The sequence below is a fragment of the Equus przewalskii genome, chromosome 4 (assembly GCF_037783145.1).
Source record: "Equus przewalskii isolate Varuska chromosome 4, EquPr2, whole genome shotgun sequence".
Classification (NCBI taxonomy): Eukaryota; Metazoa; Chordata; class Mammalia; order Perissodactyla; family Equidae; genus Equus; species Equus przewalskii.
The window spans coordinates 9,771,317-9,786,231 of NC_091834.1; the positions used below are offsets into that span (position 1 = coordinate 9,771,317).

General features: G+C 39.2%; 1 protein-coding gene across 6 annotated transcripts in view; it reads right to left on the bottom strand.

The window, feature by feature from the left end:
* Positions 1 to 14,915, bottom strand: part of AMPH (amphiphysin) — a 227,339-nt gene that overhangs the window by 31,198 nt on the left and 181,226 nt on the right. For 4 of the 6 annotated variants that reach the window (XM_070615428.1, XM_070615429.1, XM_070615430.1 and 1 more), the window contains exons 12-16: positions 13,692 to 13,808; positions 10,197 to 10,220; positions 8,192 to 8,215; positions 5,387 to 5,419; positions 1,131 to 1,187 (exon numbers count right to left, since the gene is read on the bottom strand). In XM_070615428.1, the coding sequence (XP_070471529.1) occupies positions 1,131 to 1,187; positions 5,387 to 5,419; positions 8,192 to 8,215; positions 10,197 to 10,220; positions 13,692 to 13,808 (255 nt within the window). Of the gene's footprint in view, positions 1 to 1,130; positions 1,188 to 5,386; positions 5,420 to 7,417; positions 7,937 to 8,191; positions 8,216 to 10,196; positions 10,221 to 13,691; positions 13,809 to 14,915 lie in introns of all 6 variants that reach the window. The other 2 variants (XM_070615426.1, XM_070615427.1) reach the window with 1 other exon arrangement.

A 14,915-nucleotide genomic window follows, 5' to 3' on the forward strand; every position in this document is an offset into this window, starting at 1 on the left:
ATTTTTCTTAACCCATTCACAATTGACAATTAAAAATCTCATCCTCACACATCAGTACAACCCTTACTCAATCACCCAGCCCAAGAATCACCAATGAATATGAACCATGAGTCTCCCTGGCTCCATTATTAACACCAATATAATTTGTATTTTAAACATTTGAATTCTTATTTGCAGGCCACGCAGACTCCTCTTTTCACCCGGTTACACAAAAGTCAAAAGCACGACAATCTATGGACAAGGTGTTAGAGATACACCTGCCTTTGAAAAATATCATATTAACCTTTAAGACAAACTTCCCAGAACAGAATTCCTTACTTAGAAGTGAAATCATCTAAAAAGAAAAATTTGTTCTACTCAAGTGCAATTCCAAGCTTCCAATGTGAAAGCCAGGAGCTAGCATAATTATACACGATCCCCATGGAAAACCAGTGAGCTACAAATAACCCTTGTGCACTAACCTTCAAAGAGCCAAATCCTCTGGATGTATCACGAACAAGTTCACAAATGACATAACTCAAGGTCTCTTCATTCACCTTTAAGAGTAAGCTGCGGCTAGAAAGCTTTCCCATGATAACCGCCGCCGATCTTGCAAGAATCTCCTTTAACACCAAGAGGAACTCTGCTGCCTAGCCACTCCCTGGCGAAGCTTATTTCTCATCTCATTTGGCAGCAAAGCAGAAATCACACCTCTACTATGCCTTAGTTCTTTCTACAACTCACAAAATGAAGGGATGAGATGAGAAATGAGGTAGCTTCAGGTTCAAGAAAAAGCAAGGACCTATTTCAAAGCATGAATTCTTGAGGCAATTTCATTTTCAGTCCTGTAACTTAAACTACAGTCACGTGGAAATATCCGTGTCCTTGATGGATTTACTGTGTCCCACTGAAGCCCATAATTAGGAGACTTTGGTTTTTGCTGGGATCACTGTGCCTTTATAAATATAAGCAACCACATTCAAAGTCACACTGAGATTTTTCAGAAGCTTTCCTTCCTATTTTCTAGAAAACAATGGGCTGCAGAAACCACATTCTGGATATCCAAGCTCTAGATACCCTAGGATGATCAACCTCAGAACATTCATCAGTAACTAACAACTTCCCAAAAACACAAACCAAAATCAACTTACCAAGTTACAGATCATACTCTGGTCTGTCTGCATCGTGAATAGTGAAGTGTCCTGGGGCTGAAAATTGGAGAGAAAATAAAGATTAAAAATTATTAGGAATCCAGCTAATTTGATAAAAAAGCAACAACAAAGATAACTTTTAAATTAGCTCCCACCAATTGTATAGTGGGAAAACAAATGTTTAACAAAATAGATTTAATCTACAATGAAAACACTACATGTCAGAATTTGTAGGACTCTAATGAAACACTGTGTAAAGGAAATTTATAACTTCAATGAACACATTATAAAGTTTTTAAAAGTCTCCTTTTATTTTAAAGCAGAAAACCAAAAATAATGCAAATGTAATTTTTAACACAGTCGTTTTTCTAAATAAAAATCTGAGCTAGCAGAATATGATGGCATGTGAGAGACATTAAATAAAGGGCAGTGTCTTCAGGGGCATCTTCGCTCTGCAGCTTCTCTTCTGGACATCTACACTGAATTAGAATTTAGTAGCTCTAAGCTACACATTTAAACTTTTTAAACATTGGAAATCCAATCTTATTATATCACTTAAGTGTGACTTTTTTGGGTTAAGTATGAATCATAACTTAAAAATTGTATACAATATATTCATTGACCTAAACAATCAAGCTGGAGGAAGTCAAAGGGAACAGAGGTCTCTAAGAGAATATTCATCTCTCACTACACTGGTAGTCAGGCTTATACCCTCCAGACAGACCAGAAGAGTCTTTCCTAGAAAATCTGATCAGTTTAAAGGAAAAAAAAAGTGCTTAAAAATTTGATATCAGAAGTTCCCCAACAGAAATAAAGAGCCAATGACTTTAGGCTAAAGATGGTGGACTGAACATGTGCAATTACTTCTGTTACCTCCAGAATCCAAACCAAACAACAATAAGGAAATTTTTTTAAAACATAAATTTGTAAGAGCAAAAAGAATGAGAAGAAAGACAACAGCAATAAGATTCTGAAACTGAAAAGCAGACAAATGAACAGTAAGTAACTTGATGGGTCCAAAAACTCCGTACCTTGAGGTGATATAAGAAACGCCAAAAAGCAACCCAATTTATTACTCAGAACTCCCAAATGATCAAGAATTAGAAACACGAGGACCACAGGAAACGGAAGAAAGGAAGGTGGTGCTAAAGGCAGGGAACTGCGTGAAAGTCTATTAAAAAGTAATTACACCACAAGATAACTCTCATCTATTAGAAATCTAAGCAATATCCCTTCCACTCTTGAACAAGACTTGGGATTTTTTCCAGAGGCCAAAACAGAGGGTCCCTGGACTAGGGGACACACCGGCATATTAGGAAAGTAGCAGGACTAAGTGAACATTTACATAATAAATATCAAGAACATGGGCCCCTCACCCACTTGACCCCCAACTTCTTCTCCATTCACCTCCCATTACACTGGCAGCCAGGCTTGTACCTCCCAGACAGGAGACCAGAAGAATCTTCCCAGGAAAATTGGACCAGCTTAAGAAAGAAAATGCCTAAAGAATCTGACATCATGGGCTCCCCAACAGGAAAGATGGGCCAGAAAATCCTGCAACAATACCCACGGTCAGTGAGCTCTACCTACCTGTACAAGTTTCCTTTCGGCTTTTTAGTGTCCTATTCTTAAATATGATTAGACAGCCAAGGTCACCAGACATTTGAGAAGAGTCTCAAATATGAAAGTGAGAACACAAACAGTAAAAAAAAAATAGAGAGCAAGAAGAAGAAACAAAGACTTTACTGGAGGAAAAAACCTTCAAAAGTGATTACTATTACTAACACCCTGGGAAACATAATGGAAGATGTTGTATTCATGACATAAGAAGAGGATACTATTAAAAAACAAATATTCAGTAAACAAGAAGACCTCCTAGAAACTTAAAAAATAGAGAAGTGAAGAATCTATTGGAAGTGTTGGAAAGCAGAGAAAGATGACAGAGAGAAGGAAATAGCAAAGAAAAAAAAACAATTAGAAGACTAGCTCAAGAAGCCAAGACGTGAAAAAGAGAAGTAGTACAGAGTCAGAAAACACAGGAAATAGAGAAAAATCATCAGTGAAAAAAAATTTCCCCAAACTGAAAGATATATACTTTTAAATTTAAAGGGCCTGGTAAAATGTCTGAAAATAGACTCAGACCATAGCACATAATTGTAAAATTTCAGCAACAGTAGGGTAAAAAGAAGATTCTACAAACTTCCAGAGAGAAAGAGACAAAAAGGAGGGTGGGATTAGGTGTATAAGGTGGATCAGAGTGGAGAGAGAGGATTTCTTACAACATATCATGAATAAAAATGACAGTTTCTCAGTGGGAACACTAGGAGGTAGAATGGAGTGAAGCAATGGTTTCAAAATTCTAAGCGAAAATGATTTTCAGCTTCTAATATAATATCCAAACTAACCATCCATTATGTATATGGGAATAAAGGTATTTTCACATGCAGAAGGTTACAAATACATACTTTCCTGCACACTTTTCTCAGGAGGCTACTGGAAGACGTGCTCTACGCAAATGAGGGATTAAACCACAAACAAGGAAGATCAGTGTCGAGAAAAGAGTGGAAGAAAGAGGAGAAGGCGATCCCCAGGACAGATGTAACGGGGAGCCTGTGGTGACAGCTGTGCAGCAAGTGGCAGCCATGGAGTCCGCAGTTCAGACTGGGGCAGTCCAGAAGGACAGACAGGCAAGTTTGTCAAGAAGATGAGGCTGATTAATATTCAATATTTCCAACAAAATAAGAAGAGATTTATGTAACCACAGAGTATGGGGTTGAACTAGCTGAACTTATCAGTACCTAGAAAACGAAGCAAACCAACCAACAAGCAAACAAGTAAGACCCTACAATAATTTCCTCCAAGGAAAACAAAAAGTTGGCATAAAAGGAAATGTAAACTTCATGGCTTGAGCACTAAGAGCATTTACGTCATCGTTATAATATTACCATAGATTGGCCAGATGGCTATGATAGAACTACTCCAGAGGAAGGGCAGGAAGCTGACGAGAAATGTGAACTGGAAGGGTAGGAGGCTGAAGTGCTTTAAATCCTCACGGTCCAGAGAGATAAGTCAATAGGTAATGCTTCAGAATCAAGAAGGAGCCTATAAGAAAGTCATGTACATATATGGGGGGGAAGCTAGTGAATTTGTTACAGTAGAGAAAGTGTTTACCTCTAAGAAACAGCAAATGGAGGGGGTGTATGATGGTCCCAAATTTTAAAATAAAAAACTCATAAAATTTTGTTACTCTTTCAATTACGTGCATTTATAACTGATAAAAATACAAACTTAAAAGAATGAGAAATGAATAACAATTCTTATGACATGACCTTTCAAAAGAGTTTTACGCAGATGGAAGAGATGCATTACAATCTCTGTGTTTGTGTGTATCTGTATGTGGGTGTGGGTGTGTGAGTGGGTTTTATCTTTTTATTGGTAAGATGGGGGAAAGTAATCAAATTTTTAAATAGAGAAATTCTAAATGTTAAAATTTGAAATTGTTCATGTCTAACATTCTGAGACAAACCATTCATCACAAATAAGCCTCTGGTTGAAACCTCCCTTGAAGAGGTTTTCAGAACTTATTCTATGAGTTTGATAGCCATGGGCTTGCCTTCTACATGAGCTACAACTGTTCATCTGTTGGACATGTACAGCGAATTGGACAGTCCATCGTCTGGTTCCTCTTTCACAGACTCCCAAGGAAAACACTGTCTTATTGGACAGAGCAAACAGCTCGTTTCTGATCTCGCAGTGGCTCCTTTCTGGAGAACCACTGAAGAGGGAAGGTTCTGTGTAGCGTGGCTCCCATACGAATCTCTAGAAGGAGGCTCCTAAAAACCTCTTGTATTTTCCAAAGACCCATCTCATTAGTTCAAAACAATCCTCTCTCTTCTTTTCCAACAGCTGAACCTAGTGGATCTCTCAAATCAAGACAACTTCTAACTTCTAGTAGAGGCCTCAGAAAAATCCCATGGTATGGCTAATAATATCAATAGCTAACTACAGCCACGGAGCACTTAGAATGTGCTAGGCTGCTGGGCTAAGTGCTCTACATGCATATCTCATGTAATCTTCACAACAACCCTACAATGGTGATACTATTACTGTTTCCATTATTGAATTCGTAAGGAGTGGGGTAAAGCTCTGTGCAGACACACTTAATCATTAGGCTACACCAGTAACACAGAGGTCCATATTTTAAAAATTTGCATCATTCTCAAAAGATGGATTTTGCCAGAAAATCCATTTCTTACCTGGGTGAATCCATTAAATGAACCAGCAGAAGCCTAAACAGAAATGGAAACCAGAGAATGTTATTTTTTCATCATTTTTGTATAATCGGTAAATATCCATTAGACAAGTTGGAAAGTAAAGACTGCCACAAATTTTAAAATAATACAAAAGGCTGCTGTGCATGAAAGTGCTTAGGAAATGCAAAAAGCAGTACTGTATTATTTTAAATAGGCTGACAAAAAAAAAGAAAGATTATTTTTACAATGAGTGCTGGTGCACAGCTCAGTGCTAACCATAATCCACTTTCTCAATTATGAGAAGATGCTTTTAGAGAAGAGTCACGAAGGGTTAAGTGACTCTTTTTTCAGTCTATTGATAGAATCCAGAAGTATTTCCAGTATTTCTCTAATATATCATTTTGATGAACAGCTATTATGAGATTCTATAGATCCAGTGGGCCTGGGTAGAGACATTTTACGTGTTCGTATTGGAATGGAATCACTTTAGCAACAGTAAATTAGTTCTGCTCTACATCTTTTTTAGTGTTTGAATAGCAAGATGAGAGTAGAAACAATAAACACAGTAAACGGGATGGTAAAATAAGACTCTGTTAGTTCCCAACACAATCAGTCTGCTTTTTGCGGAGTTTTTTTGTCAACCTATTTGTGTTTGGTTTGAACAGATTTCAAGAGGTACAAGACAAGCTGTCAAGGAGATGAGGTAGGCCTGAGAGAAGACAGTTATGAATAAGGAGGCAGGTGGGAAACATTAGGAAAAACAGAACCTACAGAAGTCTTGGACTAGTCTATACTACATATCGGGGTAAGTACCTCTTCTTTATCAGCCTCTATTTCTTGGTATAACAATCCATATCTCTGGTTAGCAATTTCATCTTCAGATAAATCTGAGTTGTTGATGTCATGGTCTTGGGGACTAGCGGAACTCTCGGTGCTAGCATTCTGGGAGGTTCCCAGGACCAGCGGTCTAGCTGTCTCTCGGCTTTGTTCCCAGCAGCTAGCAATGGCTCGTTCCCCACATATATCTGCTACTAAGTCCACCTCCAGCCCTTTCTTGCTCTCAACTATATCTAAATGTTCCCAGCAATTATCTAAGCCTCCCGTATCTCTGATAGGCCAGTGGTTAGTAGACTCAAGCCAACTGGCAAATCCACTTGCTTGGCCATCTGGTTTACCAGAGAATTCCAATAGATCCATGTTATTCACTGCTAATTCCAAGTTTGGCTGCCAGACTTGACCTGGATCTGTTCCCCTAAAGTCTGTTTTTGCAATTCTTGGCAAGTTAATGGTATGACTACAGTTCCCAGTCACTGTACTTTCAGAGCCTTCTATTAATGAATCTTCTACCTTACATAAACACCAATCTCTTCTGTTTGCATCAGTTCCCAGAAAACAATTAAGATCTGTCCTAGACTGGGCTGCCACTTCATGTGTTACTGATAAAACAACAGCCTGATTTTCATCCCTGTCACCTCCAGGATCACATAACACAGGCTCACACTGAATCTCTTCAGCATCTGCACCGCCCTGTGCTGAGGCTGAGTGATATATTAGATCATGGTTAGGAGGCTCTAGCAAATTTTTCTTTATGTCTTTTCTAGCAAAAACCCATTCCTCAGGGCTGACATCTTCAATGTTAGATACAGAGTCAGTCTGGAAAGGCAGATTCAAAAGACCTGTGTGATTGGCAGTTTCAGCTCCAGAGCCCTCTGTAATTTCACAATTATTTATTACTACTTGAATCCCCTCATCTAGCCCTTGGTCTCTGTCACTAAATTCCTCTGCCATATCTACTCCTTCCATGACTTTTTCTAATATGTCAGCTTTCTCAAAATACTTTCCATTGCTATTTTCCTTACACCTAGCTCTTAGATCTTTCCTACTTTCCTCTTCATTGATTTCTGAGGTCTCCTGGTTGCTCTTCCCTGCCATCTTAAGAAGATGTACTACCCTGTTTCCTGTACTTTCACAAGCTTTCTCTCCAAATTCCTCTATTCCTTCTAGTGCCTTGATATCAACAGCTCCAGTGTCTACCTTTTCACATGTCTCCACACCTGCCCACAGAGAATCTTCTGTCTTCTGTTTCTCTTCTTCTTCGTCTTCTGACCTTTTAACATCCTCTTGACTTTCTGTGACCAGGCCACCAGTTTCCATGGCTGGCATCTGTGACTCAGGCAAGTCATACGGCTGCTCCATCTCCATACAAGCAGCAACAGCAAATTCAGCCTCAGGCCTGGGCTTTGGGGACAACTGTTCATTTTCACATGGAGGGGCTGGCCCCAAGACATGATCACCCTGTTCGGTGTGCCAGTCAGCAGAAGGAAGCAATCCGGTGAACAATCCCGTGCCTTGCTCTGCTTCAGAGAGACACGCAGAGTCTTCCTGAGACCCACCTTGGGTAATTTCCTGGCTGACACTGTCTGTACTAGCATCAGGGCCCCAAATAAATGCACCTAGATCAATTTGAGATCTTTGAATTTCTTCAGTCAACCCACTGTCTGGAGTTTCCTCCATGATCAGGTTACACAGGGAAAGACTTTTTGAAGAGTCAGTCTTTAGAGTATGCAGAAGAGCAAAGGAAAAAAAGAAACATAAGATGAAACAGATCACGGTAAGACTTGATGAGAAACACACAGCTCTTCAGTGGGGCACCGCCAGTTAAAACTAGAGAGTATTTAAATTAAATGGCTTAAGGTTAAATTTGAGACTAGCAATGCCATGAGAAGAAAAGCTCATTTTAGATAATATACCATGTATATAATGCATATTAAATACAAAAAATCCAGAATTTTCTGGATATTTACCTACCGGCTGTACCAAATCAGTGCTAGTCTGTATGAGTAAAAACAAAAATTAATAATAAATAATAATAGTAATCATAAGGCAAGAGAAAAAAATTCACTAGCACATTAAAATTCCATGCTGTCTAGAGTCAACATACTGGTAAAGGCTGTGACTTTACTGGTTTGAGGTTAAATATTACAAATCGTTTTGTGACAGGAATGAGTTTTGTTCCAATACTGTTGAAGACTACACAATTGAAACATGAAGAAAGCCTCTGTCATTTGCTAGTATCAAGAAGGATGTTTTATGGCTATTTCATGACTTCTGCTTTAGCAGACCCTGAAATGCAAAGTTTCAAATAAATAAATAAGCCTGAGAACACCAAAATAAGATCAAGCACTAGCGGCCACAGAATTACAGTCTCATCTCTCTGACACAGTTCCAGAAAAAACTCTTCCCCAAATTTCTCCTGCACTTGGTTCTGCCTTTGAGGTGGTGTTTGGATGGAGGATGGTCTGATACTAACCACTCTAACGTTCTGGAGGATTCGCCTCACATTCTCCCCCAAGTCCAGTAGCCCTGCCTGCACACAGAGAAACCACACAAGGAGCTGACAAGACTAAGAAATGTGACCAATTATGTCTAGGGAGCTACTGTTTTGCAATCCTGTCACTGTTGCCATTCCTCACAGGTTTGTCATTTGAAATAATAAACGCTCCTTCTAGATGATTCCCTCACCCTCATCATACCCTTTCCAGCTAGGGAAGGAAACATGTGGTAGAGCTCCAACTAAACATATGAAATATTGCAATAACAAAAAACTAACATTGTCCTCTTAATCTCCAAGAAAATTATCTCAAAGTTGAGACTAGAATTCAAATGTCCTGAACGTCAATCCATGCATCTCTTTTTGTGAACATACAAGTAAAACCAGCTCACTATAAAAAATATTTTCAATCAACATCCTTTAGCTCTTCTCGTGAGAGCTCTCTGTGATGCTCCAAGGATCCTAAGTGTGGTGTAAACCTGCTCCTGCGACAGGAAAGGGGACAACCATCTTTCTGTTTTAAGAGAAGAAAGCAATGTCCCTTCAGAAGACCAGCTTGTGAATAGCCAGATCTACCAAACTTTCCTGTTGTGTCTCACTGAAAAAGAAGAAAACATGAGTTCTTAAGACCACGTGACCAGGGCTCTTCTAAGACAGGGCAGACAAAGGCCCTACTCCGCGGGATGTGAGATTCTTAATGGGTGTGGCCAACCTCTTAAATGTCACAGCACAGATGCTGCCACCACACAGCTCTGTTTGTGTCTGTTTCCTGACTCTAAATTCTGGAAGTACTCATCAATGCACATCAGATTAGCTGAATAAATAACATCAGGAGTAATATCTACCTTTTATTGATACATACCAGGCCCTGGGCTAAATATTCTACAAATGTTATCACTTAATCTTCACACAACCCTCTGAGGTTGGTGTCACTACCCTTATTTTACAGATGAGAAAAACTGAGGCTTAGAGAGTTTTAGAAATCACTCAAAGTCACAAGGCTACAATAAGTCGAGTCTGGATTCAAACCCAGGACTGTCTGGCTCTGAAGCTCAAATTCTTATTGACTAAGCTTCATTGAAGATGATAATGAAAAAATGGTTCCCCGTGCAGGGTAGCCCAACCCACACATTTTCTCATCCATACTTGTCTTATATTCTACTTAAAAGCAGCAACAAAGGTACATGTCCCTCACTACAACATCTCCTCTAGCCACCAATAATTGCAGGGAGAAGCATAAGGGAGAATAACATCAAATTCTTGCCCACCCAGGGCTCTGGCACACGACATTCTTTTCCACCACTGTTTCCAGGTGCTAGAAATGCTTGGAACCATCAGGTGACTGACGATTGTCCTAGGGCACTACATTATCATTAAAAATTCATGGGTCTTCTTTCCATCACAGGCGAAATAAAACATAATAAGTTTTCTAAATTTCTAGGGATCCAGATACATCAAAATACAAGTTCTTAGTACTCTTACCGTCCAAAGGTCCCAAGGCAACGTCTGAAAGCAAAGAGACCAACAAAAATATGGTTAGTGTACAAATCCCAAGCATGTAAAAAATGCTGAGGTGATAAAAGCTCTTGAAATAAAATCATAAACATTTTTGAAACATTTAGCGTAGCACTGTTCCATAGAACTTTCTTGGGTGATGAAAATGTTCTATATCTGTGCTGTCCAGTATGGTAGCCACTAGCAACATGTGGCTGTTGAGCACTTGAAATGCGCTAGTGTAATAGAACCAAATTTTTAGTTTTATTTAATTTAAATCTAAATAGCCACATGTGGCTAGAGGCTACCATATCAGATAGCACAGGTCTAGTCAATCTGCCTTTCTCTATAAGAGTGGAAAATTATATCCAAAACATGATGAATGGGCTTACTTTAATACATGCAAAAAAATTAAAATGAAGTAAACCAAGATGTCCAGATATCAGAGTTTATCACATCTTTGAGGAAATGAAGATCCTAATCATTGCTAATGGTATTTCCTCCCCTCCATCCACCAAATTCAAGAGGATGCCTTATGACCATTTGATGGGAAATGAATCTCACACAACTTATTCTTCAGTACATTGAATTAGATGATAATACACAGCTCAATTAATTGGTAATCATGCAAATTAGCAGGGTGCCCCCTAAGACATATGGATGAATTACACTTATTACTGGCATTTTAATTATAAAGCTTATTGATCCTAAGAAATGAATTCAGATGGTTCAGATGATTTCCACTGTGTGTGAGAAAGTGGGGGAGACCTCTCTTTCTTATTTTCTTTGTGATTGAGAATTACCGCTAAAGCCACATCCTTTTCTACCCATATCTTTGTGACTAGAATGGATCCATGTTTACTAAATGTGAACAGCATATTAGAGAGCCTGGCACTCCCATCTTAAGGATATGACGGTTTCCAGATGGAATTATAGATGCCTCCCATTTGGAATCCGTACTATAGAATGTGGACCTGTGGTTCTGACTGAACCCACCCACTTGTCTGGGCCTACTCTAACTACACTGCCCCCCCCCCCCCCCGCATCTCTGTGCAATCTGATTGCTCTCCGGGTTTGCATCTATTTGTAGAATGACTAAGAAAAAAGAGTAGAGCAGCTCCATTGAAAGCCACAGGTTTTTGCACATGGACTCCTTCTGCATCTGAGATGCATTTTCTGATTATCAAGAAGGTTTATGTTTCCTTGCTTCACAGCCCCTCAAGAATCATAGCTCCTAAGAAGCTACTACACATCCCTGCACAATGCAGACAGCACAAGCATTTTCTCTAAGGGAAAGCAGCAACGTGAAACATCATGTTTATCCATCCTCAGGATCATGAAAAGGATGTGTAAGCTCGCGTAGACGCTGCAGAGATCACGAGGTGAGGTAGTCTGCGAGCAGCGAGAACATCAATTCAAAACATGGGGTCAGGCGATGGGTAGGGGAGATTATTGTGAGTGAAGGGGAAAGAAGGCCAGCAGAATCTAACCACTCTACGCTTTGTGTTATCTCAGCCTAAGACGACCTCTTAGCAAAAGGGGAGAGATGTGATTAGAGCTGGATCGGAAGACGACTCTGCAGTGAGGTGACTCAATCAACAGCCACTGGGAAGCCAGAGGAGTTTATTACCTGAGGGAGGGAAGCAAACGGGGGCACACACAGCTTTCCCTAACTGCAGTAACGTGTTTTCTTCAGAACTAAGACTTTCCAAGATTTAACCAAGGTCATTTTTTTTTTAATTCTGAAAGAATCTCTTATTCCTAAATCCACACAAACTTTCAAGATTTATGGATTAATTTGATCATGAATTGATATAAAAGAAGTTTCCCTCTTGATTCAAACTTGCAGACAGAAATGCTGTGGATTCTCACCCACTGATCATCACAGCACCCACTGTGCAAACTTTCCTTCTGCCCGTAAAGTAATGAGCATTGGAGAGTCGGGCAGAGGAAGTCCCCTGAATTCTGCTGGCTGTGCACACAACGAGAAAGCTCTGAGAGGGAAGCATTCTGAATGATACGTATGTTCATTTCCTACTTTTCTTGGCCACAAAGACAGAACCCTCAAACTTACCAACAATTAGTACATTAGCATTTCCCAAAGTATGTTTTAGAGAACATTCCAAGGAATGTTAAAAAAAGTGTCACTAAAACAGATTTCTGTGGTCAAACAAATTTGGGAAACTCTAAGTTAAACAAATCTAAACAGTTTTTTCTTTTGATTGCAGGACTTCTTGGAGCCTTTAATATTCGAATACATGACATGAATCTCTTAAAAAGGAGTTAACAGAACTTTCTCAAACATTCATCTAAGAGACCAATTTTTGCACTACCTTTCAGGCTAGTGTCTGATCTACTTAATTTCCTGCTTTATTGACATCTCAGATTCTTATTGTTGCTACATTACAACAGGGAGGTCTTTTAGAAACCAAATCACATTCTGGGACAAAGCATGGATTAAAGAGAAGTTTTATTTATTGAGTTTCAAAATGAGCTGCCAGTTCCCCAGTGGTTTACTATAAGCCATCAAGAAGGCTTCAAGACCAGAAAATTGAGCTGGGTCTCAAGTCTTAACCTGAGTTTTATAATACAACTTCGTTAATTAATTTGAAATATATTCTAGAATCTTGGGATTTGCCTAAATTCAAAGGTGAGGCCTCAACCACATCCAAAATACTGATATAAACACTTACTGTTTAGCCAAACTTTTGAGTTAACTTCCTACCATGAGCATAGATAATTGTAAGCTAACTATATTCCAGGAATCACCCACAAGTCATTACAGCACCCACCACCAGTATTCCTCTGACAGCGAATGCTACTGCAATACCTATCAAAATGAGAAAATTGTCGAGAGTGAGGAAGTGATGAGTAAAGAGAAAAGGTAGGCTGGGATATGCAAGGCCAACTCTGCATCAAGCCATAATCAAGATCACATAAGGGAAGCTTCTGGAATATGGAGAATGAGGACAACATCATCAAGTTCAGAACTATCAATACTAAAAAACATTTCTGTGGGGCATAATCTCATGGTTATTTCTATTATGCCTTAATTTGCAAAGTATGAGGAAGGAAAGTAGAGAAAACAGTGAGAAGATTAAACCCAAAGTCAAAAGAAAAAGGTTTACTTAAGGAAGCCATAAAATGTATCGTCCAAACCTGGACAGTTCTGAGGGCAAAAGGGAACACTATTATTAATTACTCTGAGATAGACAATTCTTGGGCAAACTGGAATGTCTGGTTATCCAGCTCTACAGACAGGGAATGTTAATAGTATGAGGAGGTTTGGAATAATTGCTATTGGTGAGGTCCTCTTTCTACCCTTCCTTACCATTAGGAAATACTTTTCAACCAAAAAGAAACAAAAGTAAATAGTCATTTGAAAGGGAGAGGGGTCATGGAAATGTACCTGTTAGCTTACTGAGCTTATTAAAGTCAATGAAGTATCATCCTCAAACATCAAAAAAAAACCCCACTTGATACCTGAGACATGGGTGAGTGGGTCACTCCGGCAGAACCCGCAGACACTACTTCAGGCTTGAAAGGGTCAAAGTCCAGATCCAACAAAGTCTCCTCTTTCTTCACCTCGGGAACTTCATTCTGTCAAAATAAAACAAAACAAAACATGCAATAGATTGATTCTGATAAGACTTCATGATAATACCCCATGTATAATCCTTTAATATCATCTCATATCTTGAAAGCATGCTTTGATGGTTTACCATTTAGGTGGCTTATCCATATTCTCCTAGAGTCACTAGGTAAATGTGACGAGAGGGGAAATAACCAGCTCTGGTCAAATATAACCTAAGACACCTGGGAACATGGCCCAGAATCCAGTTCCTGTCCACTGTCCGGCTCCAAGTCCAGCCAACAAAGACAATGTCTGAGAGATGTATCCCAAAGCCACCAAGATCCAAGCTATCTCCTTCTCTGCTAGTTCATAAATCTCAGATCAAGAATACAGATGACCACATAGGCAAAATGGACCAAGGCTTGGACCCATCACAGTAACCACAGTGGTGACATTACTCCGTAAAGCTAAAATTTAAAAAGGAAGAGATCACTGTCTACTGTTGACCACATCCCACCTGCCTCATCCCCTCAGAGGTACCCTATCCCTTGACTTAGTTATCATATGATCCACTCTTCATCCATAATATTGTTTGTCTCCACTGTATGTATGAAGGAAGGAGAGTGAAAGGGAGGGAGAGAAGGAGACAGAGAGAATCATGTCCCCTAATCTTTCCTGCAAAATGAGCTCCCACTCTAATAACATTCTTGGAGAAGGTAAATCAAATAAGACAGAGAATGAAAGTGTTGCTATTATAATAGCAAAAAGATTCTAATACTAAACATTAACATTTGTTCATTTATTGCAGTATCATGGTATACAGGAAAATAATATGGGCTTGAAGTTGGCCTAACCCAGGCTCACGTTACACAGTAAGGGGCACAGTTGAAAGAAAGTCCCCACAAACTACACCGCAGTGAAGAGAATCGGGGTCCCACACAATTCAAGTTACATGTATTTGGTATTTGATATGTCCACTCATTGTCTAAAAATTGAAAGATCACAACAATAGATAAAGTATTACATAAGAATACAGATGTTTAAAGAAAGATTTTAAAGAACAGGAGTTATTTTAATTAATATTGGTCATACACATAAAAATTTCAAAACTTAGAAACGTATGAAAAGCTTGG